At 49.8% G+C, this 20,081-nt stretch overlaps 6 protein-coding genes across 6 annotated transcripts; 3 read left to right on the top strand and 3 right to left on the bottom strand.

Moving 5' to 3' along the window:
• Positions 1-145: 145 nt before the first annotated feature.
• Positions 146-3,964, bottom strand: Aud_005817 (pentatricopeptide repeat protein; the record flags this gene model as incomplete). Its single annotated transcript, XM_043290735.1, has 1 exon — positions 146-3,964. The coding sequence occupies one exon, from the start codon at positions 3,962-3,964 to the stop codon at positions 146-148; it is 3,819 nt and encodes a 1,272-aa protein (XP_043146670.1).
• Positions 3,965-6,420: 2,456 nt separating this feature from the next.
• Aud_005816 (sterol desaturase family protein) lies at positions 6,421-7,467 on the top strand (the record flags this gene model as incomplete). The annotated part of the gene is made up of 1 exon (XM_043290734.1): positions 6,421-7,467. The coding sequence occupies one exon, from the start codon at positions 6,421-6,423 to the stop codon at positions 7,465-7,467; it is 1,047 nt and encodes a 348-aa protein (XP_043146669.1).
• A 775-nt stretch (positions 7,468-8,242) lies between these two features.
• Positions 8,243-9,748, top strand: erg8 (phosphomevalonate kinase; the record flags this gene model as incomplete). Its single annotated transcript, XM_043290733.1, has 2 exons — positions 8,243-8,592; positions 8,644-9,748. 2 exons carry the CDS (start codon positions 8,243-8,245, stop codon positions 9,746-9,748), a joined length of 1,455 nt encoding a protein of 484 aa, XP_043146668.1.
• Positions 9,749-10,277: 529 nt separating this feature from the next.
• On the bottom strand, positions 10,278-12,109 carry Aud_005814 (putative MFS monosaccharide transporter; the record flags this gene model as incomplete). Its single annotated transcript, XM_043290732.1, has 5 exons — positions 10,278-10,743; positions 10,813-11,199; positions 11,254-11,794; positions 11,854-11,961; positions 12,013-12,109. The coding sequence occupies 5 exons, from the start codon at positions 12,107-12,109 to the stop codon at positions 10,278-10,280; spliced, it is 1,599 nt and encodes a 532-aa protein (XP_043146667.1).
• A 1,184-nt stretch (positions 12,110-13,293) lies between these two features.
• Positions 13,294-14,895, bottom strand: Aud_005813 (uncharacterized protein; the record flags this gene model as incomplete). Its single annotated transcript, XM_043290731.1, has 3 exons — positions 13,294-13,491; positions 13,638-14,560; positions 14,637-14,895. 3 exons carry the CDS (start codon positions 14,893-14,895, stop codon positions 13,294-13,296), a joined length of 1,380 nt encoding a protein of 459 aa, XP_043146666.1.
• Positions 14,896-18,427: 3,532 nt separating this feature from the next.
• On the top strand, positions 18,428-19,369 carry Aud_005812 (uncharacterized protein; the record flags this gene model as incomplete). The annotated part of the gene is made up of 3 exons (XM_043290730.1): positions 18,428-18,983; positions 19,069-19,152; positions 19,212-19,369. The coding sequence occupies 3 exons, from the start codon at positions 18,428-18,430 to the stop codon at positions 19,367-19,369; spliced, it is 798 nt and encodes a 265-aa protein (XP_043146665.1).
• Between the last annotated feature and the right edge of the window lie 712 nt (positions 19,370-20,081).

Genomic DNA, 20,081 nt, shown 5'->3' with positions numbered 1-20,081 from the left:
AGATCACCAAAGACAGGGAATCCAGCCCTGGCAACTTAGGTGGGATACATTAGAACAAGTACTTTTGATTTTGTCAGTTTGACATAGGTTTCAAACTGGTTGAACCGAAGAGGAGAAGGCAGCATAATCGGATGGAGACCCTGTTTTAGATGGCAGCAACCGGTGCACCACCTCCAACCAGGTCAAGAATCTTGCTGGCCACAGCAGTAGGGTAGCCACGAGACAGCATCTCCTGGACAACACGAGAAGCTCCCTCGCGGTCTTCAGATGCCAAAAATGCACGAGTCATTGCCTCATAGGTGCTGGGCTCCCGTTTGTTGATGCCAACGCTGTCATAGACCGCCTTGGCCTTGGCGACGTTACCTTCAGCGGCCCACCCGTGAATAAGAGTGTTAGCAATGTAGGCAGTCATCTCCACACGGCGATTGGCCATATCCCTGACTATGGCTTCGGTTCGGGCAACCTGATGATTGGCCACCATGGCCTCCAGCAGAGCCTGGTAGAGGCAAGGCTGTAGGCGCACCTTGCGGTTCGATACAACAGACTGGAAAACATCCAAGGCAGCATCAAGGTCGTGCATCACACATCCCTTGGCGTGGATAAGGGATGCATAGTGTACGGCTTCGGGCTGTTGTCCGGAGGCCTTGATAGTCTCCAACACCTTCTCAGCAGCAGGCATGTCCACGGGCTCCAGGGACGCATATGCGTCAATGAGCAGTTTGTACGTGTGCATGGTGGGCTGGATGTTGCGACTTTGCATGCGCTGGTAGTAGGCCAGCACCTTGCTGCGGTCGCGTTTGGTATTGAGGAAGTACTGGATCATAGAGTTGTAAGGAGCGGGTCGCGGCTTGTAGTTGGGCATCGACTCCATCTCCTCAAACATCTCTTCGGCAAAACGCTCATCACTGACGCGGCAGAGAGCATTGACGATCGTTCCGTACGTGACACTGGTTGGGCGGATGCCGTTGGCACGCATCTCGGCAAAATACAGAAGGCAGTCGTCAATCCGGCGTGCCTTCCCGAGTTTGCCAATAAGCGCATTATACAGAAATGACGTCGGCTCAACCCCTTCGGCAACAGCACGATGGAAGATCTTCAGAGCCTCGGTTGCTTCATCAAAAGTCTTGGTGGATTCCTTGAGGGTAGTGATGTAGAGGCCAAAAGTATTCGCCGATGGTGCCGAACCGAGCTCCAGGAGCTCGTTGTGGTACTTGGCAGCGAGGCTGCGGTCTCCTAGAGTCAAACAGGAGGCAACCATGGCATCGAGGATGGAAATCCAGCCATACTTCACAGCATGGTACTGAGGCAGCAGAGGAACATCACGACGGGCCATGCTCAGAATCTCCTGCACTAGGTCGGCACGGCCGGCCTTCGTAGCCGCATTAATGAGCTTGGCATAGGTGATATAGCGAGGATGGCGACCAATGCGACGCATGTTGCGAAGCCGAGACAGAGCCTCATTCAGATGCGACTCTGCGCGACCGCTGGTACTCTCCAACTCCTCGGCAATAATGGAAGATCCACGGAAGTCGGTAGCATATGCATACGGATCGAAAGAGTCATCGCTAGACACGGGCGTCATAGACGAAACTTCCGAAACAGGAGAGTGACGGCCGGAAAGGAAAGGCGATGGGGAGGACGCCATGCTAAGATGGTCCTGCCACCTCTTCACCATATCAGGCCGACTGTTAAACAGCTTGGCGACGGCTTGATCGACCAAGCCAGTAGTTTGAGCGTCCAATGGGAGTCTCGTGGCCAGAGCAATGTCAAGCATGTGGGCAAAGCGGATGGGATGAGCGACATCAAAAGCCATGGAGCTATTGCTGAGAAGCATACCAGCTTGGACCTGGAGGGCGAACGCCAGGTCGGGAGCAGCGAGCTGAGAGATACCCATAGGTCCAAGGTTGGCAACAGCATGTTCAGCAAAGGGAGAGATGAGACCACCATTCTCAGTCATGGACCAAATGAGGTTCATGGTAGCCTGAGGGGAGAGAACAGCAGCAGTCTGCATGAGGACACGGCCGATAAGGTGAAGGCTTTCATTAATTTGTTCGCGGATGGAATCCAGCACGACAGTGTTGTTGGCAGAGGAGTTGCGAATCCGTGCGAACATATTGCGGGCTTCAAGAAGGGCTTCGTCGACCTGACCACTCTTTACCAAGGCAACCGTGTACATAATCGTCGGCTGAACCATATCCGAAGTTGCCTGACCCACGGTGCTTAGCATCAGCCACAGGGGTCGAGCATCTGACACGTTGCCTTGCCGCACATGCAACGCCAGCATCGCAATAGCGGGGCCCTGACGTACAGTCGCGTCTGACGGGAGACATCCGTACGCTTCGGAAGCGGTCTTGAGATCACCAGCGTCTGCTGCGGTGACGCAAATGCGGGCCATGGCATGATCCAAAGCACCACCGCGCAGCTGCTCCTTGGCGTGCTCCAATGCCTTTGCATGTTCACCTGACTTGAGACAGTACTGCACAAGGCCATCCTGAACAATTACAGACTCAACGGCCTCCTGGCGAGCTTCACGGTTTTCAGCAACTTCATCAAAAGAAGCACGGATGCGCTCAAGGAATCGCAAGGCATTTTCTTCCTTTCCGGCTGAAAGATAAGCCCTGACCACAGCAGCGTACACTTGACCGTCTAAACGCTGGACAATGCTGAACGTGCCATTATCGTCAGAAATTGCGAGATCCTTGTATTCGTTGTAGCACTCAACAGCACTTGTCAGATCACCGGTAGATGCAAAAGCATCAATCATTGATGGAAAGATAGACGCATGCGGCGTCACCTTATGCGACTCCATGTGAGCATAGATACGGATCATATCCTCAACCTGGCCTTCTTTCGCACATGCTGTGATAAGATAGCGATACATATCGAGAGAGAAGACAAGATCTGCGTGACGAGTAGTTGCGGTGTTGAACAATTTGACAGCAATTGCGAGAGAATGGTCCTCAGCGAGCAAATCGCGCTCCAACTGACTAGAGTGCAGCATAAACTTGCCAGGCTCTTCCATGCCTCCATAGCGAAGGCGCTCCTGCTCCAATGACTCCTTGGCCTTGATCGTCTGATGAGAGCGGGTAACGAAAAGCTCGACCAGTGTGCGATAGGTGTCTTCATCGGGAATTACCCTGCGACGAAGCATGTCTGAGTAGACATCGAGTGCTTTGGGGATGGCATGTGAAATGTCGGTGTGAAGACGGACGGCAGATTCCAACAACGCATTGTAAGCACCAACGGTCGGAGTGAGGCCATCTCTTAGAAGCAACTCGAAGGCAGCAGGGATCTCAGCATACTTTTTGCCCGAGGCTAATTGGACAATCTGGTCGGAAACAATTCGAGACTGCTCAGCGGTCGCATCTGAGACGGCAGCGACCTCCGGCGGTAAATCAGGGAATGCCTCAGTACCCTCATCCTTTGCTTCCGACGCCTCCTCAGCCTGTGCCTGTTCTTCCTGGATCTGAATCTCTCGTGCGACGGCCTCCTCGACTTGAGCGCTTATTTCGGCATTGGCGGAGGCCTTGGTGACGCGTGGTGAATCGTCCAGACCGGGGTGAGAGTCCGTAGCCTTCTCCTCCACCTTCACCTTTGCTGGTTCTTCGTCCCCCGTTGGCTTCCAGCCAATTCGCCTCTTGAATTGGAACTGTTTCCAGTCACTGTCATCGCCAGTCTGCTGAGCGTGCTGCCACGCCGCATAGTATGCCGCTAACCCAAAGTCTCCGGACCCTGAACCACCCTGGCTGGCCTTAGCACCAGCACCCGACGAGCTTGATGGCTGGAAGACATTCTGCAATTGACTCGTCCGAGTGAATTTGGCGTGTTGACTGGCAAGTTGATTGAAAGTTGTCGACGACGCGTACGAAGACTGCGACGCCGCAACTACCGACTGAGCATAGCCATGGGTGAAGGCTTTGGTGAAACTCTGACGCGCGAGGTGAGTGAACGGCTTGAACACCATTTATCTTGCGGGAGACCTCTTCAAAGGGAAGAGGTGATGCTGTATAGTGATTAGTCACGTCTATTATTTTTTCCCGCCAGGTACCGAATCGAATCGAGCATACCTTGCAATCAAAATAGTAGAAATGATGCAGGTTCATTTGACGACTTGAGGTCGCCAAAAGAACGCGCGTAAGAAAGGTGAGGGGGACCTCAAATGGCGAGGAGAGGTAATAGTCGATTTATGGTGAAAATGTGAGAATCTGATCCCCAGAGGAAATGAAACAATATTTGAGAAAAGACGAAAATGATCTGTATCAATGACTAATCCACAAAGGGGTTAGTGCAGATCCAGACGGACTAAACTGTTCGGGACACAAATGCTCTTTATGGGGCAAAGAGTCCAGTGCTCAGTGTCCACTTGTCCACAAGTCCCGAAAGGATTCCACAAGGCTTAGAAAGGACCTTTTAATGGCAGGCAATCAGAGGAAAAGTTGCCCAGCTCAACTAATATGAAAGAATGTGGTGGTGGGAGATGATGGGGAAAATGGTGATGACACCTGGCAGATCGCGTCCTGATATCAGATCCTGGAAAGACATAAGGGGGAAATGCATGTAGGATAACAGTAAACGTCAGCGGAGGAAGCCTTCGAGAAACTATCCAAAATCGTTGCCTAAGGTTTGCACTTTTCTACGATGAGATGATCAGGTGGTCGCTCTTGTTCCCGGGTCAAGGGACCCATTGTCCAATCGAAGAAGCGAGAGAGTCAATTCCCGCTGGGGCTGTAGGGAAAAGCAGGAGGTAGTTCACCCGTCCCTGATTCTTTGGTGGATTGCCGGAAGTATCTGGCTGTTTTGACAGGGGCGCAGCAGCCGTGAGTCACCCACCATTCCGGCTTATTTTCTTGTCGCGCTTCGTGGATCCGACTGGGCCGAGCCCAGGGATCCCGGAGTGTTGAGACGCCGAGTCCGTGAGTTATGTCCGGTGCTAGCCTGAGGCAGTCAATGCCGTACTTTGTTCAGACCGACGACTTTTTTCGTCGCTGCCACTGTGTACGTAATGAGACTCTTTTTCCAACCTTGACATTCACAGGAGATTCGAGAGTTCGAGTCTGCCTGGACACTCCTAACCCTGTGTTTCACTGCAGCAGTACTATGCATGATACTGCCGCAGTGGCATCCATAGTCTCATGCTTGGCTCAGTGCTTTTCGATGGCATTGCTTGTCTGGGCTACTTATGTAGAATCCAATCTTGCATAAATGTTCTTTTGCATCCGGTGGCTTAGCATATATTTCCCGATACGCTACAACTTGCAGACAGACTGGTGCTCAATCGTATGATGCGCCTGACAGATTAGATCTGCCAGAGCCCATTGTTCAGAGGGTACAACCGAGGACAGATAGCATACTTAGTATTCGTAATCATTTCCAGGTAGCCATAGTACTCCTGTTCGTTTCATATGGCAGAGTTTGCGCTTGTGAAAATAGCCAGTTCAGACGGAGAAATGGTTGTATCTCAAGCGAGCAATGGCAGCACCACACCAGACGCAAGGCAACAGCAAGCTGCTTGCCAGTCACGGGCCAGGGATGAATTGCAACTATTGGGGAAGATGGGAATGTCTTAACTCCTTGTCCATCTGCAACTGCTAGTCGAGAGAGAACGTGGGTATCTTATTGAAGTGTAGCTACATAATGACCCAGAGTTGAGAGGAACCAGTCCCAATTGGGCATGCAACGCGACGGGGTTCCCCAACTTGAGTCTTAACTGGGGTACACATGTCTATTACGAACCGGCAGGCAGTTTTTCCGGGAATGAATAAACTGTCTGTTGGGGGGGCTCTAACCGAGAACGACTTCGTGATGGCCGATCTGTAAGACTATCACGTCGATATCCATGGATTCGCAGAAGGGGCAAACCGCATTTGTAGCCCTCAAACCCCGCAATTTGTAATGCCATGATGGTGAGACCAAGTCATGATGGCAACTGTCATCCAGAAGAGAAAGAACACCTACTGATCGTGTAGTAGAAACATTTCAGACATAAGACCCGTCAACAACTCTAGTCTAAAGGCCCGAGGTCTCTTAGTGCGGGGAAGAGTGCCTCCCAATGAACGCTCTTAACGAGTCAAAATCGACATCATGCGCCTGCCGCGTGTGGTTCGGCAAGGTTCCAGTGATCCCAAAAAGCCAAAGGTTGCGAGCTCCAGCCCCTGTTCGTTGAGGACGCGAGGATCTGCACAGCCGTCATTAGTAGAGCCGCGGTGCTGGTTTCTTATATCGGGGTCCCCCAGACCCTCCACATGAACGGATCTACTAATTCACATGCCGAGGGCATCCACATTGATCTTCTGGGCTTCAGACCATGACGCCACAGAAGCTGAAACATAAAAGAGAGGCCATTCCCCGGCCAAACCCCCCCTCTTGGATGAAGTACCACTTACAAACAGACAATAGAGGGACCACAAGCGAGAGGCCAACATGGCAACCGTAATGCGCAATCCCAGAGACTCGATGAAGTCTACATGGCGCACTGATAAGGACCACTGGACTGTGTTCCATTGGTTCTATGAGGTGCTTGGCATACATCCTACTACCATCGACCAAGACGTTCCGGTACACGCCAAAGACGACAAGGTACCTTTCATGACAGAATGGCAAACTAACCGCTGGGTCCTCTTTCATGCCCTGATACCATTTGCCATTCACTGGGCGTATGTTGCCTATGCAGGTCGCAACATAACCCCAATCGCCGCCTTCATTTTCTACAGCGCGGCGTTCAAGGCGATTGCCATTCATGAGTTGCACATCCTCCGCCGCCTCGGCCACAGACTTGGGTTTTTCGACGGTGACAAGCATGAACGAGACGGTGTACCTGATGTTGGTGTCGCAAAAGTCGTTCAATCACTTGTCTCGACATCCACCTTCCGTCCGATGTTCACAGTCTTCCTGAGCTACCGGACCGCCCTACCACCTTCCTCTATCAACTGGGTTTGGCTACCACTTGAAATTGGTCTTTATGGCATCATTCTGGATTTTTGGTTCTATTGGTACCACCGTCTCATGCATGATGTCGGCAGCCTCTGGAAATACCACCGCACTCATCACCTCACCAAGCACCCGAATCCGCTGCTGACGCTTTATGCGGATAGTGAGCAGGAGTTTTTCGACATTGCGGGCATTCCTATGATGGCCTATTTCAGCCTCAAGCTCATGGGCCTCCCTATGGGCTTCTATGAGTGGTGGTTTTGCCACCAGTATGTGGTCTTTTCAGAACTTGCCGGGCACAGCGGGCTTCGCCTTCACACGTTTACACCATCGACGCTGACTTGGCTTCTGAGGCTCTTCAATGCTGAACTGGTCATCGAGGATCACGATCTCCACCACCGCTATGGCTGGAAGACGAGCTACAACTACGGCAAGCAGACACGTCTTTGGGATCGCATTTTCGGCACATGCCGTGAGCGCGTCGAAGCCAAACCGGAAAATATCGATTATGACAACAAAGTTACGCTCCCTCTGTGGTGAGCGTCGGTCTCACGAAGAGCACTTCCTTCTCTTTATGGCGTCAAGCCTTTTGTCTTCTTGTTGGACAGCTTCCTAAATCCATTGTTGTACGAAGGCGTCGGGTGGTTAAATGCTTGGAAACCAGCGTGGCCCTGGAAAGGACTAAAACTTTTTGATGCACATTTGATGATCTAGACTATCTTGTGTAACGTATGCATGTAATGAAACCTTCTGACCTTATCCATATCACATGATCGAATAATATCCGTAACACAAGCCACAATTAGCCACAGTCAACACTAGCCACGACCGATTAACTCCGCATGGAAGCAGCAAAACATTGGGACTACGCCAGGAATGCATTGATGAGCATGATGCATAACGCAAACAATATTCAGTTAATACAAAACCTCAGGAACAAGCCATATACCTCAGATTGTCATGTCTAATTCCTCAGACTCGTCCTATGATCGTCGTTGAAATTCTTTGCTTCGTGTAGCCCGCAAAGTAGTCAAGCGGGGCTACTGAGATCTGCCCCTCGATCTGGGAGCGCTGGATTGAAGAGTCAACTCATTTCTTTGGTTACACACAGCACAAAGCTTTCTGTCAGACACGTATGTCCGATTTGATAGTGTCTCGTACATGTGTGCGGAAACGTTTCGCTTGCTTGCAGAAATGCTGACGCCACGTTCCTTTAGTTCCCATTAAACCCCTGATACCGGACCGCCGACTTTAACACCTCGACCTAACTCCTTCATCGACTCTTCGACTCTGACGTCGAGCTCCTGATTCCAATATGTCCCCTCTTCCCCCAGCGGTAACGGCTCTGTCGGCTCCGGGCAAGGTCCTCCTCACTGGTGGGTATCTCGTCCTGGACCGCAGCTACACTGGGACTGTGTTCGCCCTCGACGCCAGAATCCATGTCATTGTCCAACAATTGAGAAGGAATCATCGCAGGGAGCACGCCTCGGGATCCGTGCAGGGCCAGTCGGATGCGCCTCAAGCAAGAGGCAATGTTCATGGAGACAGGGAAGAGGAAGACACTATTGTCGTACACTCACCACAGTTCGTGGATGCGGTATGGGAGTATAGCATACAAAGATGCGAGAACGGTGGAGGAGTCCTAGTGAAACAGAGAAATGAAGGGTAAGCAACAATATTCTAGTACCACAAGTGCTCAGGAGCTGACCCATCTAGGCCACACAACCCATTTGTCGAGACGTCTTTGAACTTCGCTTTGACTTACATCAGCTACGTGGCGGACTCTAAGGATTTCGGATCACTATCGATTACTATCCTCGCCGACAACGATTACTACTCCGAGACGGCTTTCTCCAAAGCCTCGGGGCTCCAGTCGTCAAGCAGATTTGTGAACTTCGGTGTTCGCCTTCAGGAGGCACACAAGACTGGGTTGGGCTCTTCAGCCGCCTTGGTCACTGCCTTGGTATCTTCTCTCGTCATCCACCGTACTATGCAGCCGGATGACCTCGGCCCAGGCCGCGACAAGCTTCACAATCTGGCCCAGGCGGCCCACTGCGCTGCGCAGGGTAAAGTCGGGTCCGGCTTCGATGTTGCAGCTGCCATTTACGGCTCCTGCCTCTACAGACGCTTCTCCCCTTCGATCCTCGAATCAGTGGGTGATGCTGGCTCTCCTGGCTTTGAAGAGCGGTTGTTTTCGATCGTGGAAGACGCCGACCCCGAGCATCCTTGGGACACCGAATGTCTGGATTTCGGCATGAAGCTCCCCCGGGGAATGCAAATGGTCTTGTGTGACGTTGAATGCGGCTCGCAGACTCCTTCCATGGTGAAGAAGGTTTTGGAATGGCGGAAACAGAATCAGAAGGAGGCTGATATGCTCTGGGGCGCTCTGCAATCGAACAACGAAAGACTTCGCCTGGAACTCAGACGCTTGGCACAGAGCCAGGACGAGCATGGCCTCAATGACTTCGAAAACGTCCGCACCTACATTCAGCGCTCGCGTAACCATATCCGTACCATGACTCAAAAGTCTGGTGTCCCCATCGAGCCGCGCGTCCAAACAGAACTACTTGATGCCTTGTCCGAGCTTGATGGTGTCATTGGCGGCGTCGTTCCAGGAGCAGGTGGCTACGACGCCATTGCGCTGCTCATTCAAGACAACCCGGAAGTGATCAACGGATTGAATGCGTTCTTCGAGACATGGGAGAGCAAACTAGAGGATGATTTTGGTGGCAAGATTGGCAATGTCAGGCTTCTTGGCGTCCGCCATGGATCAGAAGGTGTCAAGAACGAGATGCTCGACCAATATGCTGGCTGGGTCTAGGGGTAAGCTTTCCGCAAAAAGTGACTATAAGATCGACTGTACGCGTTTGATCTTGTTAGATTGCTTCCTTCTCACCTTTAGCTAGTGATGGATGATGATGGCATGACAAATAGCATAGCATGAGCGTGATCGCGATGGTATTATTCAAAGCGCCAAGCAAAGATTTCAATTCTAAATCTCATATTATTCCCTAAGCTCCGGACTGACCATGCCAGAAGAGCAAGACCGGCACAATTAGCGGTCGAGACCCATATGGTCTACGCTCTTTACAATAGCAGCAAGCTGCTTGGTCTGCAGGAAGCCAACATGAAGATCTCATCAGCGAAGAAATTTTTGTCACGACCAACTCCCTATTCTGAGAGGAGCTGAGATCTAGATTTCGATCCCTTCATCCTCGGCATTGGTATCAGACATCCAAAACGCGCCGTCAGTATACCTCAAGGAGCGCCTCAAAGTGACCGGACGCCAAATTCATCGACTATAAATCATTAATCATGTCATTCACAGAACACAGCCCCGCCCAGCCGGTTTATAGCTGAGCAGGCTGGAAAGACGAAAACTCCGCCGTCGCCGCCGGATCCGTCTCCATAACTCTCTCCTCAGTCTTCTCATTATCGTTCAGAATCCCATACTCAGCGGCCTTGGCCTCGATCTCCTCGTCCGAAAGCCGCGGCAGCTCCCTTGCAGCACGCACGTAGTTCATTTTCTCCACGTAGCCCTTGGCGAAAATCAGATCTATTTCTTCGAGGCTGCGGCCCGCGGTTTCGGGGTAGAAAAACCAGATGACCGGGATGAAGAAGGCATTCCAGGCCGCGAAGAAGAGGTACGTGCCCCAGCCGATATGCTCGATCATCACGGGAGTGATCATGACGACGGTGAAGTTGAACAGCCAGTTGTTGCAGGTTGAGATGGCATTTGCCTTTGCGCGGGTTTTGAGGGGGGAGAGTTCGGCAGGGTACAGCCAGGGAAGGGGGAGCCAGGTCGCGCCGAAGAAACTTGATGTGGAAATCAGTACAAATTGGGGAACTTTCAGGTCGGGAAAGGAGCGGGGATCGATGACATACCACATGTACAGGAAGAGACCGAAGACTGCGCCCTTGGCTGTCTGCGCGTCACCAGGGATCAAGCACGCGAAGACGATAATCATCGCCGCGCACTGGCCGAAGCTTCCTCCGAGGAAGAGCTTGCGCCGGCCGATCTTTTCGATGAAGAACCAGGAGAATGTGGCGAAGATCGCGTAGCAGATCATGTTGACGCCGCCGATAAGCAGAGCGAAGTCGTGCGATTGGCCGATGGAGTCTTCCAGGAGGACCGGCAGGTAGTAGATGACCGCATTACAACCGGAGATCTGCTGGAAAACCTGCGAGGACGAACCAACAATCATCCGGCGGAAGTGCTGCGATGGTCCTCCGGTGAAGAGGTCTCTGAATCTGGCCTTTTCGGCACCGGAACTGGACCGCATGTTAGCTATGGAAAAATGCGATGTGCGAAGTAGGGGGACGTACGCTCGGACCGAGTCCATGATCAAATGCTTCTCCAGCTGCGTATGATGATCATTGATCTCCGTACCTGCCAGCGCGGCCAGGACCTTCTCGCCGTCCGCGATACGATCCTGCGCAATCAAGTACCGTGGCGACTCAGGGAGATGCACCATGCCCACGATAATCACGATGCCAAAAACAATCTGAAAGGCGATCGGGAATCGCCAGACCAGGTCTGATGGCCCATAATGTGCGCCAAAGTCGATCCAGTAAGCGATCATGGTCCCAATAGCAATAATGCCTCCCTCGATGCAGATCAGCAGACCTCGATTGCTCGTTTTGGAGCATTCGGCTTGATACGTCGGGATGGTTGACGTATTCATTCCATTGCCAATTCCTGTGATGACACGACCAAAGATGAACTGGAGCAGAGGAAGTGAGCCCGGGAATGACGTGACTTGGATAATCACTCCAACGATCATCACCGATGCGCCGCAGATGACCATTTTCCGGCGCCCGAGGATCTCGCCGAAGATCAAGGCGAAGATAGCGCCGAACAAACAACCTATCGGCGGTAAACTGGGTTAGGTTCCGCGGTACATAGTGGCACTGACCAGTACTGACCGACTTCATAAACAGCTGTCACCGTCGCTTGCATGGTGTTGTCATCTTTGGTTGCTGTAAAGATATCGTTAAATGCCGGGTCCGAGATGATACCAGACATCACACCCTCTGCCATTGTGTCTGTTAGCATGGATCAGTCAATCAACATGCGTTACTTACGATCATATCCGAACAACAAGAATCCCATAGTCGCAATGGTTGACACAGTCCAGGACAGTTTCCGCCCGGACATACCAGCAAAAGTGGGCGGCGCCATGGTGACGAATCGGTAATCATTCGACTCAAGGACTGTGTGAATGAATTCATGTAGACAGTTGAGCACCCGCGCGAGGCAGACCCATAGAAATAGTTACCTGGCATATGGACATGAACTATGAAGTCAGAGTGGACATCGTTCGCTTAGTCAAAGTGAGTCAGTCATAAGAGTTCGATACCGAGTTTCCTCATGCGGTAATTGAAGAAAAGTAAGGTCATTGACTTTCCCAAGATCTGCATGGATTCTTTATCCATGGTTGTGGGTCAGTCTTCAAGAGAGAGGTAATTGGTCAATCTTTCATTCTCTTTCTGCTCATTTTTCACCCTTTCCTCTGTTGGTCTTGTCTTTGGCATTTTGCCGGTTCATGAAATATCAGCTTGTGAGCACAGGAGAGCTGCAGCAGATCATGAATCCCTCGCATACTCTACTCAAATGCTTCTGCTCAGCGTCCTCGAAGTGAGCCTCAGCCGAATGAGCTTCGAGTGAAACTGCAGTTCGGATAATACCGCAAATGATGTATTGATGATGTCTTTTTCGAGGATTGATACCTAATCTTCAGAGAAGGAGAAAGTGTGTTTGGTCCAGATGGAGAAACAGAGGAGAAAATGATGTAATTGCTACCCACCGGATGAAAGCCCTAAGTACCCGCCAACCGTGCAAAAAGACAGTCGTGGACCCATGATTTTCGGGCTTGGTTTGCGAAAACTCAATTCCTTGATAAGCTTGTCATGTTCTTGGTATTGGAGATCTGTTTCTTACGGTTATTAATTCCGATATTTCATCGTTTCATTCGTTCAACTGGCTTATTAATCAGAGATTCTGAAGGCATACATGAACCATACATGAGGCAGACTTGAGGCAAGAGTGAACCGGTCACCCTGCAACACAAGTATGCAGACGATAGAAAAATCTGAGATGGGAAATGAAATTCGTTTAGCCCCTGAGGTCCAGATTGTACAACGCTTCAGGAAGATGCTCGCAATTCAACATGGGGAAGATCGACGCCATGCTAGCCGGAAATGACGGGAAAATAAGCACAACTTGTCGCCTTGTCCAGCCGGGAGCAGGTCGCTCAGAGCCCGCTGCAGATACAAAAAGATGGGCATACCGATCTGAGAACCATGCGAATTGGAACGGAGACAAGTCCCAGCGCGACGAGTGGGGAAAATCCAAGTCTGTAAATATCAACAATCATGATCGTGATCAGGAGTCGACACTGGGGCATCCGAGGCAAGAGATGAGTAAACCGGCAGACGCTCCTCAAAATAACCTGGCAAGATCGTATTGCCTGCATTGGCGTAGCAAGAGCGAAGTGTCAAGGGGACCAGTGTCTCAAAAGGTTTTGTAGCGGGGCTGCCATTAACAAAAACATACACCTGAAACTGTATCCAGATAATCAGATTAAAGACAGCTCGTACCAGACTTGTTGATACAAAAGGAACAGTTTGTGACCAAAGCATAGAAAGCAGTGCAGTCATGAACGTGAAGCAGAATGTGGAAAATATTGTATTGATCAGGTTAGTCTTACCTCCAAGAAGTGTGTTACTTCGACGCTCCGAAGTTTGGTGTCATAGTGCATAATCCTGCAGTCTGGAGCGTCTCTGTGCGATTTGCACTTGGGCATATTCAGCTTGAGGTCGATGTCAATCGTTTGGCTCGGAGGAAGAGAATCGCCGTCTGGAGAGTCACAGTTGTTACAAGACATAGGGAATGATGTCGACTTTGCTTCAAATATATCGAGCTCCTCTTCAGAAAGTTTGCCCCCTGGTTGCCAGTGCACTTCCGGTTTGAGGTCGTTATTCCGCGTCTCATGTAAGAGACGCCTTTTATAAGGAGCCTTACCGGCCCGCGTCCCATCCCGCATATAGTATCTGACGTCCTCAACCAGAAAGACGTGAAGTTTGCGAAACTTGGTGTCATTGTATCCTTTGTATTTCAATAAAACGGGAAGGCAATCCTCTAAAGCGATTCCTTTCCTGGGAAGTGTGACGTCCACATGTAGAACGCCGTCAACATGTAGCGACCAATTGCCGCCCACGGAGTCTTCGACGTAAGCATCGGCTGGGCAGCGAACAGCGTCGACCTCAGTCGATTTGTACATTCCCCGGAGCATGGAATGACACTGGACGCTGGCTTTGAGATGGTAGCGAACTATCGTTCCCTCAACAAATGTAGATTCGGGCAGGTCGGAATGTAGTATCATTTCGAATTCATAAGAGTACTTTCCAGGGTGAAAGCATTTTGAGTTGACATCCAGGTCGGTTCTTGGAGAACGTAGATGGAGCTGGTCAATCATTTTGCGCAGCGTCTTGAATTTCTTCTGCGGCGCTTCAACTTCTGTGATGGGTTTCTCGGGCTCTTTCGCCTGATACTGGAACTGAGTCTTGGAGTCCTTCTTCGAATTAAATAGTGTCAAAGGACAATTGACAATGCTTCCCATTTCGCGAATCCCTGCCCCAAGAGTTGATGTTAGTCAGCACAGCCATCAGTGAGTAGTTATAAAGAAGTAGCTAATGCCAGTTCTTACGATTGGGCCATCTGATATACGAAAAGCCATCCAGGGCCACCACGACCTGTTTGATTTTCAGCGGCCGTTTTACAATCAACGTGCAGCGGCCCCGAAGCACAACAGGCCTGTTGCCCGAGGTCTCGGGCAGGAAAAAGGCAGGTTCGGTCAGTTCCAATACAATAGCCAGTTTCCTCTTCTTGTCCAAGTCGCGAAGTATCTGAGTCACGACAGAAGGGGTGTCATTGTAAAACCAGTACATATCAATTGCTGACTCCATCTCGCCGTTGAAGGAGTAAAAGAAAAAAAGGGAGCTTGTTCGTAAGGTGAGCTCTTGAAGGATCTTCAAGAGGGGAATCCTCAAAGTGTTAAACTGATGATTTTAAATCTCTTGAACCCATAACCAAAGTCAGTGTTGCTTTCGATCAATCTCCGATTCGCACTAAAATCCAAAATATTACTTCTAATATCAGTCGAGAATTGTTGAACTTACCCTGTACTGTGTCACCACGAGCTTGGTACCATGGGAAGGCTATCCCGGAGAGCTTATTTGGAACGATCGATTGGCAGAGCCGTGGGAATATTGCTTTGTAGTACCGAGGAGTGCGCAGAAAGAAAGGGATTGTCATGTCATGACTGAGAAAATGAAAGGAGAAAAGAGAAGATTATTAGTGTGCAGGTGACATCGCATCGTTTGATATGATAATCGCAAATCATGAGCCACTGCCGGCATAAACAAGTAAAACTCGCTTTTGTACCTAGATGAGTGATATCACTATTAGGTGCAGAGTGAATGAACGGATGTGAACAACCCATTCTCCTTTATATTGAGTAGAGTGTAACTAGCATATTTTATAAAGGAAGTGAGACTATATTATAATACATGCTTATATGGAAATTGTACGAGAAATCATGAGTAAAGAAGATGCTGTAGTGATAAGGATTATCTAGCTCTCCCCAGGTGCGGCAACGCCGGCAAGCCTGCCGAATTGTGGGGTGTTTAACGCTAGCCGCTCGGACCACATGGTATCCAGACAATTAGATTCCAAGAGCTCTTATCTTTATGTCTGTGTATTTTCGGACCTCCTATCTCCCTTATTCTTGTAATTAGAGGGCGCATCTTGATAATGAGATTTAAATCATAGAACTTTACTGGCTTTGAGGAACCACGACGTCTAGGAGCTTCTCTGAATTTGTGAGAGTTCCTTCGCAGCCTTTCGGTGGTTAGCTGCGTCTCAGGAGGTCAGAAGAGCAATTTTTGCTTGAGCCTCAGGCATCTGCGGCCAGAATCTGTTCTGCTTGAAGTCCCAGACTCCGTAACAGATGTCCAAATGTCGTTTCTTCAAGTTGTTGTAATCTTGGCTGAAGAGGCTTGATCACCTGCAATGATGAGATATTATTACCTTGCCTGTCACGATTGTCTCTCCGCAGTAATTCCTGGCTTGGTAGTCATCTTGATGTCTCCATGATCGTGTCGCAGTTAAGGTAATCCCGAAAACGCCAACCGACCACAACAAGATATTTGGCCAAGAGGAGCCGCGAGAGAACTGCCACCAGGAAAATATCTTTCTCATTTATGAAGATAGATGCAAAGATCATTCTATAGTAGGAACTACGACTATAGAAGATGTAACTGATATAGCTCCAGGCACTCTCGGACAGGCGGATGGCATTCTAAACATCCTTGGAAATGGCGAATCCTCGATATATAGACACCGAATCTGACAACTCGTCGCACAATGACAGGTGAGATCTATTCCTCAAGTCTTCGACAATCCATATGACATTAGCGTCAAGGTTTTATTGAAATCGCCAACCGCGTTCTGCATTTCCAGAGGCCAAACGAGTAACGTACACTGCTGCTTGCATACAAGATATCAGGCTTTGAAAGTCTGTACAGTCTCCTGGTTCAATGAATCACACCTCTTGGTAACTCCTTAGTGCGTTCAGCATCCCTGCTATTGAGACTAACCTCCGAAAGAGGGGGGGGAGGGAGAGGGAGAGAGAGAGAGAGAGAAGCCAGAATTTGTTTCTTACCATCGATATAATGGCATGTGCGAGTAAACCACTCAGGGAACCATCAGACACTGTGACACATACCTTCAACATCAAGATGGCCATCCTGGAGGCACATGTACTTGAAATTTCGAACAGCCCAGAGGATGAACCACAGATTTCGCGAGTTGAGGAACGACTCTAGCGACAGTGTATCAAATTATACAAGACAGATCAAGGAAAGCATTCGTCGAGTCGTGTTGACACATGGACAGTGGACGAAGGGACAGCTGATATCTCATTAAGATCCGTCCTTCTGTATTGCTCATACAACAAGTTATGGGTCAATGGCTTGATCTCGATGGAGATGCTGGAAGCTGGAAGCTGGAGAATCACAAATCACTGGTCAGATTGTATTCAACCATCCCAAGAAGTTCTTGCCATCTATCCTCAGATGCATCCATATTGCAAGGGGAGCGAGTTCACGATTAATATATGTGTTGCATATAACCGTACAATTATAGTTCCTTAGGTATTCCTGAGTTCCATAAGCTCCCTCGTTATAACTGCTAACGTAGTGCTGTAGTAGGCGCAGGAGACATCATGGGCATGGTGGGTTAGGGCGACGGTACTTTACGCATATTCATGCACGACTACGCTAGATCGCGATTGGCATCCAGAAACAAACGATGGAGGCGTACGGAGTAATTCCTAGACAAAGGGCTTCGTAGAGTCCTGAGAGCCTCGGTCAAAAGGTGTACGCAGATGGGAGATGCTACCTTGATGCTCTCTTACTAGGTCGTCTCCATCAAAGATCAATTGTGGAGATACCCGTGGGTCCCCTATCCGAATGACGCTTTTACCCCGACGAAGTTAAGGGGATCGTATGCAATGCGAGGATTGCGAGGTAAGCCTAGGCAAGTGCAAACATTTCTATGTTACTCTACATATATCTGCTCGCTACCTTACTAGCATGAGCTCGAGTTCCGGGAGCAGATCACATTGCTTCTCCGCATGCGACCATGATCAGCGGTGATGACGGGTTTCTACCTGCGCGCAAAATACGAAGTAGTCGGTTGTTTGTAACGACAAACGGAAGAATAAAAATAGGATCGTTGATCAGAAATTTGAAGGTTGATTTCAAACTCTCTGTCGCATTCTGCATTGTGATTCATTGATAATCTGTTTGAGATTTGACAGTCGTTATCTACACTGGGGAACATCTGTCCCCCTCCGTTTTAAGGAGTTTCAGAGGAGGCAAATTGCGGTTGCGACCGTGGGCCAGACCAACAATCAAACCAAGAGTCAAAGCACCAACTCCGAGTTGAACTAGAGATTTGGCTACCCATCACCCATTTGTCCTGGTGCTATCTATTCCTCTGACCATTTTTGCGTGTTCTAGTTTGCTTTTCCCCTCATCCTTGCCTGACTCGCCTGTCCTGTTACTGAGACTACTACCAAGTAGTCCTCCAACTCCTACGACTCCACCTCTGTGATTCCTCCTTTACCTCTCCTCCTTCACGCAAGTGTGTCGCACCACCATAAATCTATTTTTCTTATTTATCTATTGATATCTCTGCTTCTTCTCTGTATTTTTCGGTTGCGAGTTCTCGAATGTATTCGTCGGTTGCCTCCCTCCCACGCCTCATTTAAAGCGACTTTCTCGCCAGCCGTCCCCCCCTTCAAGGACCCCGTCCTAAGTCTGCGGAAGACACATCCCATCGTTTTTCATTTCTTTCTTTGACGTTGCCTCTTCTTTCACTTCTGCTCTAATTCCCGCGATTCGATTGTGAACGGCGATTTGAAACTCACTCGAGATGTCTTCTAACGACACTCACCCTCCGCAATCGGACATTGCATCACCAGGGATCAAGGACGAAGCTCCATCTGCAACGCTCGAATCCCCTCAAGAACCACAGCAACAATCGCACACCTCCGCAGTTTCTTCTTCGGAACCTGTCCACAACGCTTCTGTTCCTGCTCCTCAGACCGAGAACACCCAGAAAAATGATAATGCGGACAGCACCCAAGCCGCTGGTGTCCACGATAGCAGTACGCCGATTATTTCCGCCCAGCAGAGCATTAGCTACCCTTCTCCAACGAATGACAAGCCCCCAGATACCACAGGACTAGCTACGGCTGATACGCCAGTCCCTGAGCCATTACCTGGCGCATCAGACGCCGCCGCGAAGGAAGTGGAGGATTCCGGCCCGTCGTTGACCATCACACTCCTTTTAACAACAGGATCACGTCATCCTTTCGAGATCGATGGGAAATATTTACAAAAGCGGGGTATCAACGTCGAGAGTAACGATCCGTTTGCTATGAGTGTATACACACTGAAGGAACTGATCTGGAAGGATTGGAGACAAGGTAGGGAGCGGAGCTGTCGGCGTCCACTGCGCGACGCAGAATAAGAAGGCCGGACCGTGTGCTGATGAATTTACGTGTCTGACAGATTGGGAGTCGCAACCAACCTCTCCAAGTTCTATCCGATTGATTTCGTTTGGCAAGTTGCTGGATGACAAGTCCCCTTTATCAGGTAGGCGACAAACTACGTAAACGCTGCTCTAGACTTTCGGCTGATGTACTGCTTCTCAGACTGCAAGTTCAACAGAGATGCTCCTAACGTGGTACATATGACAGTCAAGCCTCAAGAAATTGTGGACGAAGAAGACGCCAAGGCAGCCAAAGCTCCGTATAGCCGGGAACGGGAGGCCAGTGAACGCAGTCCTGGATGTCGTTGTATCATCCAATGATATATTTAAGTCTTCCTACCATTGAAGGAGGGTTATGTGCCTTCCGACGGCATTTGGTGATCTCCATATCTGTGCTTCTTTGTTCATATCTGCTCGTCTATCTTTTCGATCATTTTCGTCACTTTTGATACATGGTATCTGATTTGTCATATTGGCTGACCATACGCAAGGGCTGGCGTCATGGATAATCGCGATTGTGCTCTAACATCTGGTTTTTGCGGTTTCTGATTGTATTTCCCAATCTCTCTTTCTGTTTCGCATCCTATGTACAGGCTTCGATTGCTTCTTGTGTCCCATCCTCCGTGTCCCTATATACCCCCTTCTTTCCCATCTTGCCATTTATTCGTCTCTAGTCTCGTTCTTAGCTGACAACAACGCCATGGCCCTTTGGTTTACTCTTGTCCGGTTACTGATTCTCCTTTCTGGTGGCTTTCTCTTGGCATTTGCCCAAACTACCCCAAGTACCCCTTTCATTCAAGCGTCTTTCCAAACTGTCATGGTGGGAGTTGCTGGCAATCGTCCTCTGACATTGCTATCAATCTGGCAGAATTCCAGACTGCCTTATTCTCATTATTCAGAGAGCAATGTACAGTCTGATCATCGTTCAAGGACATAGTCTTTTTCATTAGGTCACCCTGAGGGCCAAGTTGGGAACCGGAATGATGTACAGAACTCAGGTGGACATAAATGAACCCATGAAAGTCGTTTTTTG

This window comes from Aspergillus udagawae (genome assembly GCF_001078395.1).
Source record: "Aspergillus udagawae IFM 46973 DNA, scaffold_4, whole genome shotgun sequence".
In the NCBI taxonomy this organism is placed as follows: Eukaryota; Fungi; Ascomycota; class Eurotiomycetes; order Eurotiales; family Aspergillaceae; genus Aspergillus; species Aspergillus udagawae.
Note: the sequence above shows the minus strand (reverse complement) of the source record. Positions and strands in the feature narration are given on the sequence as shown.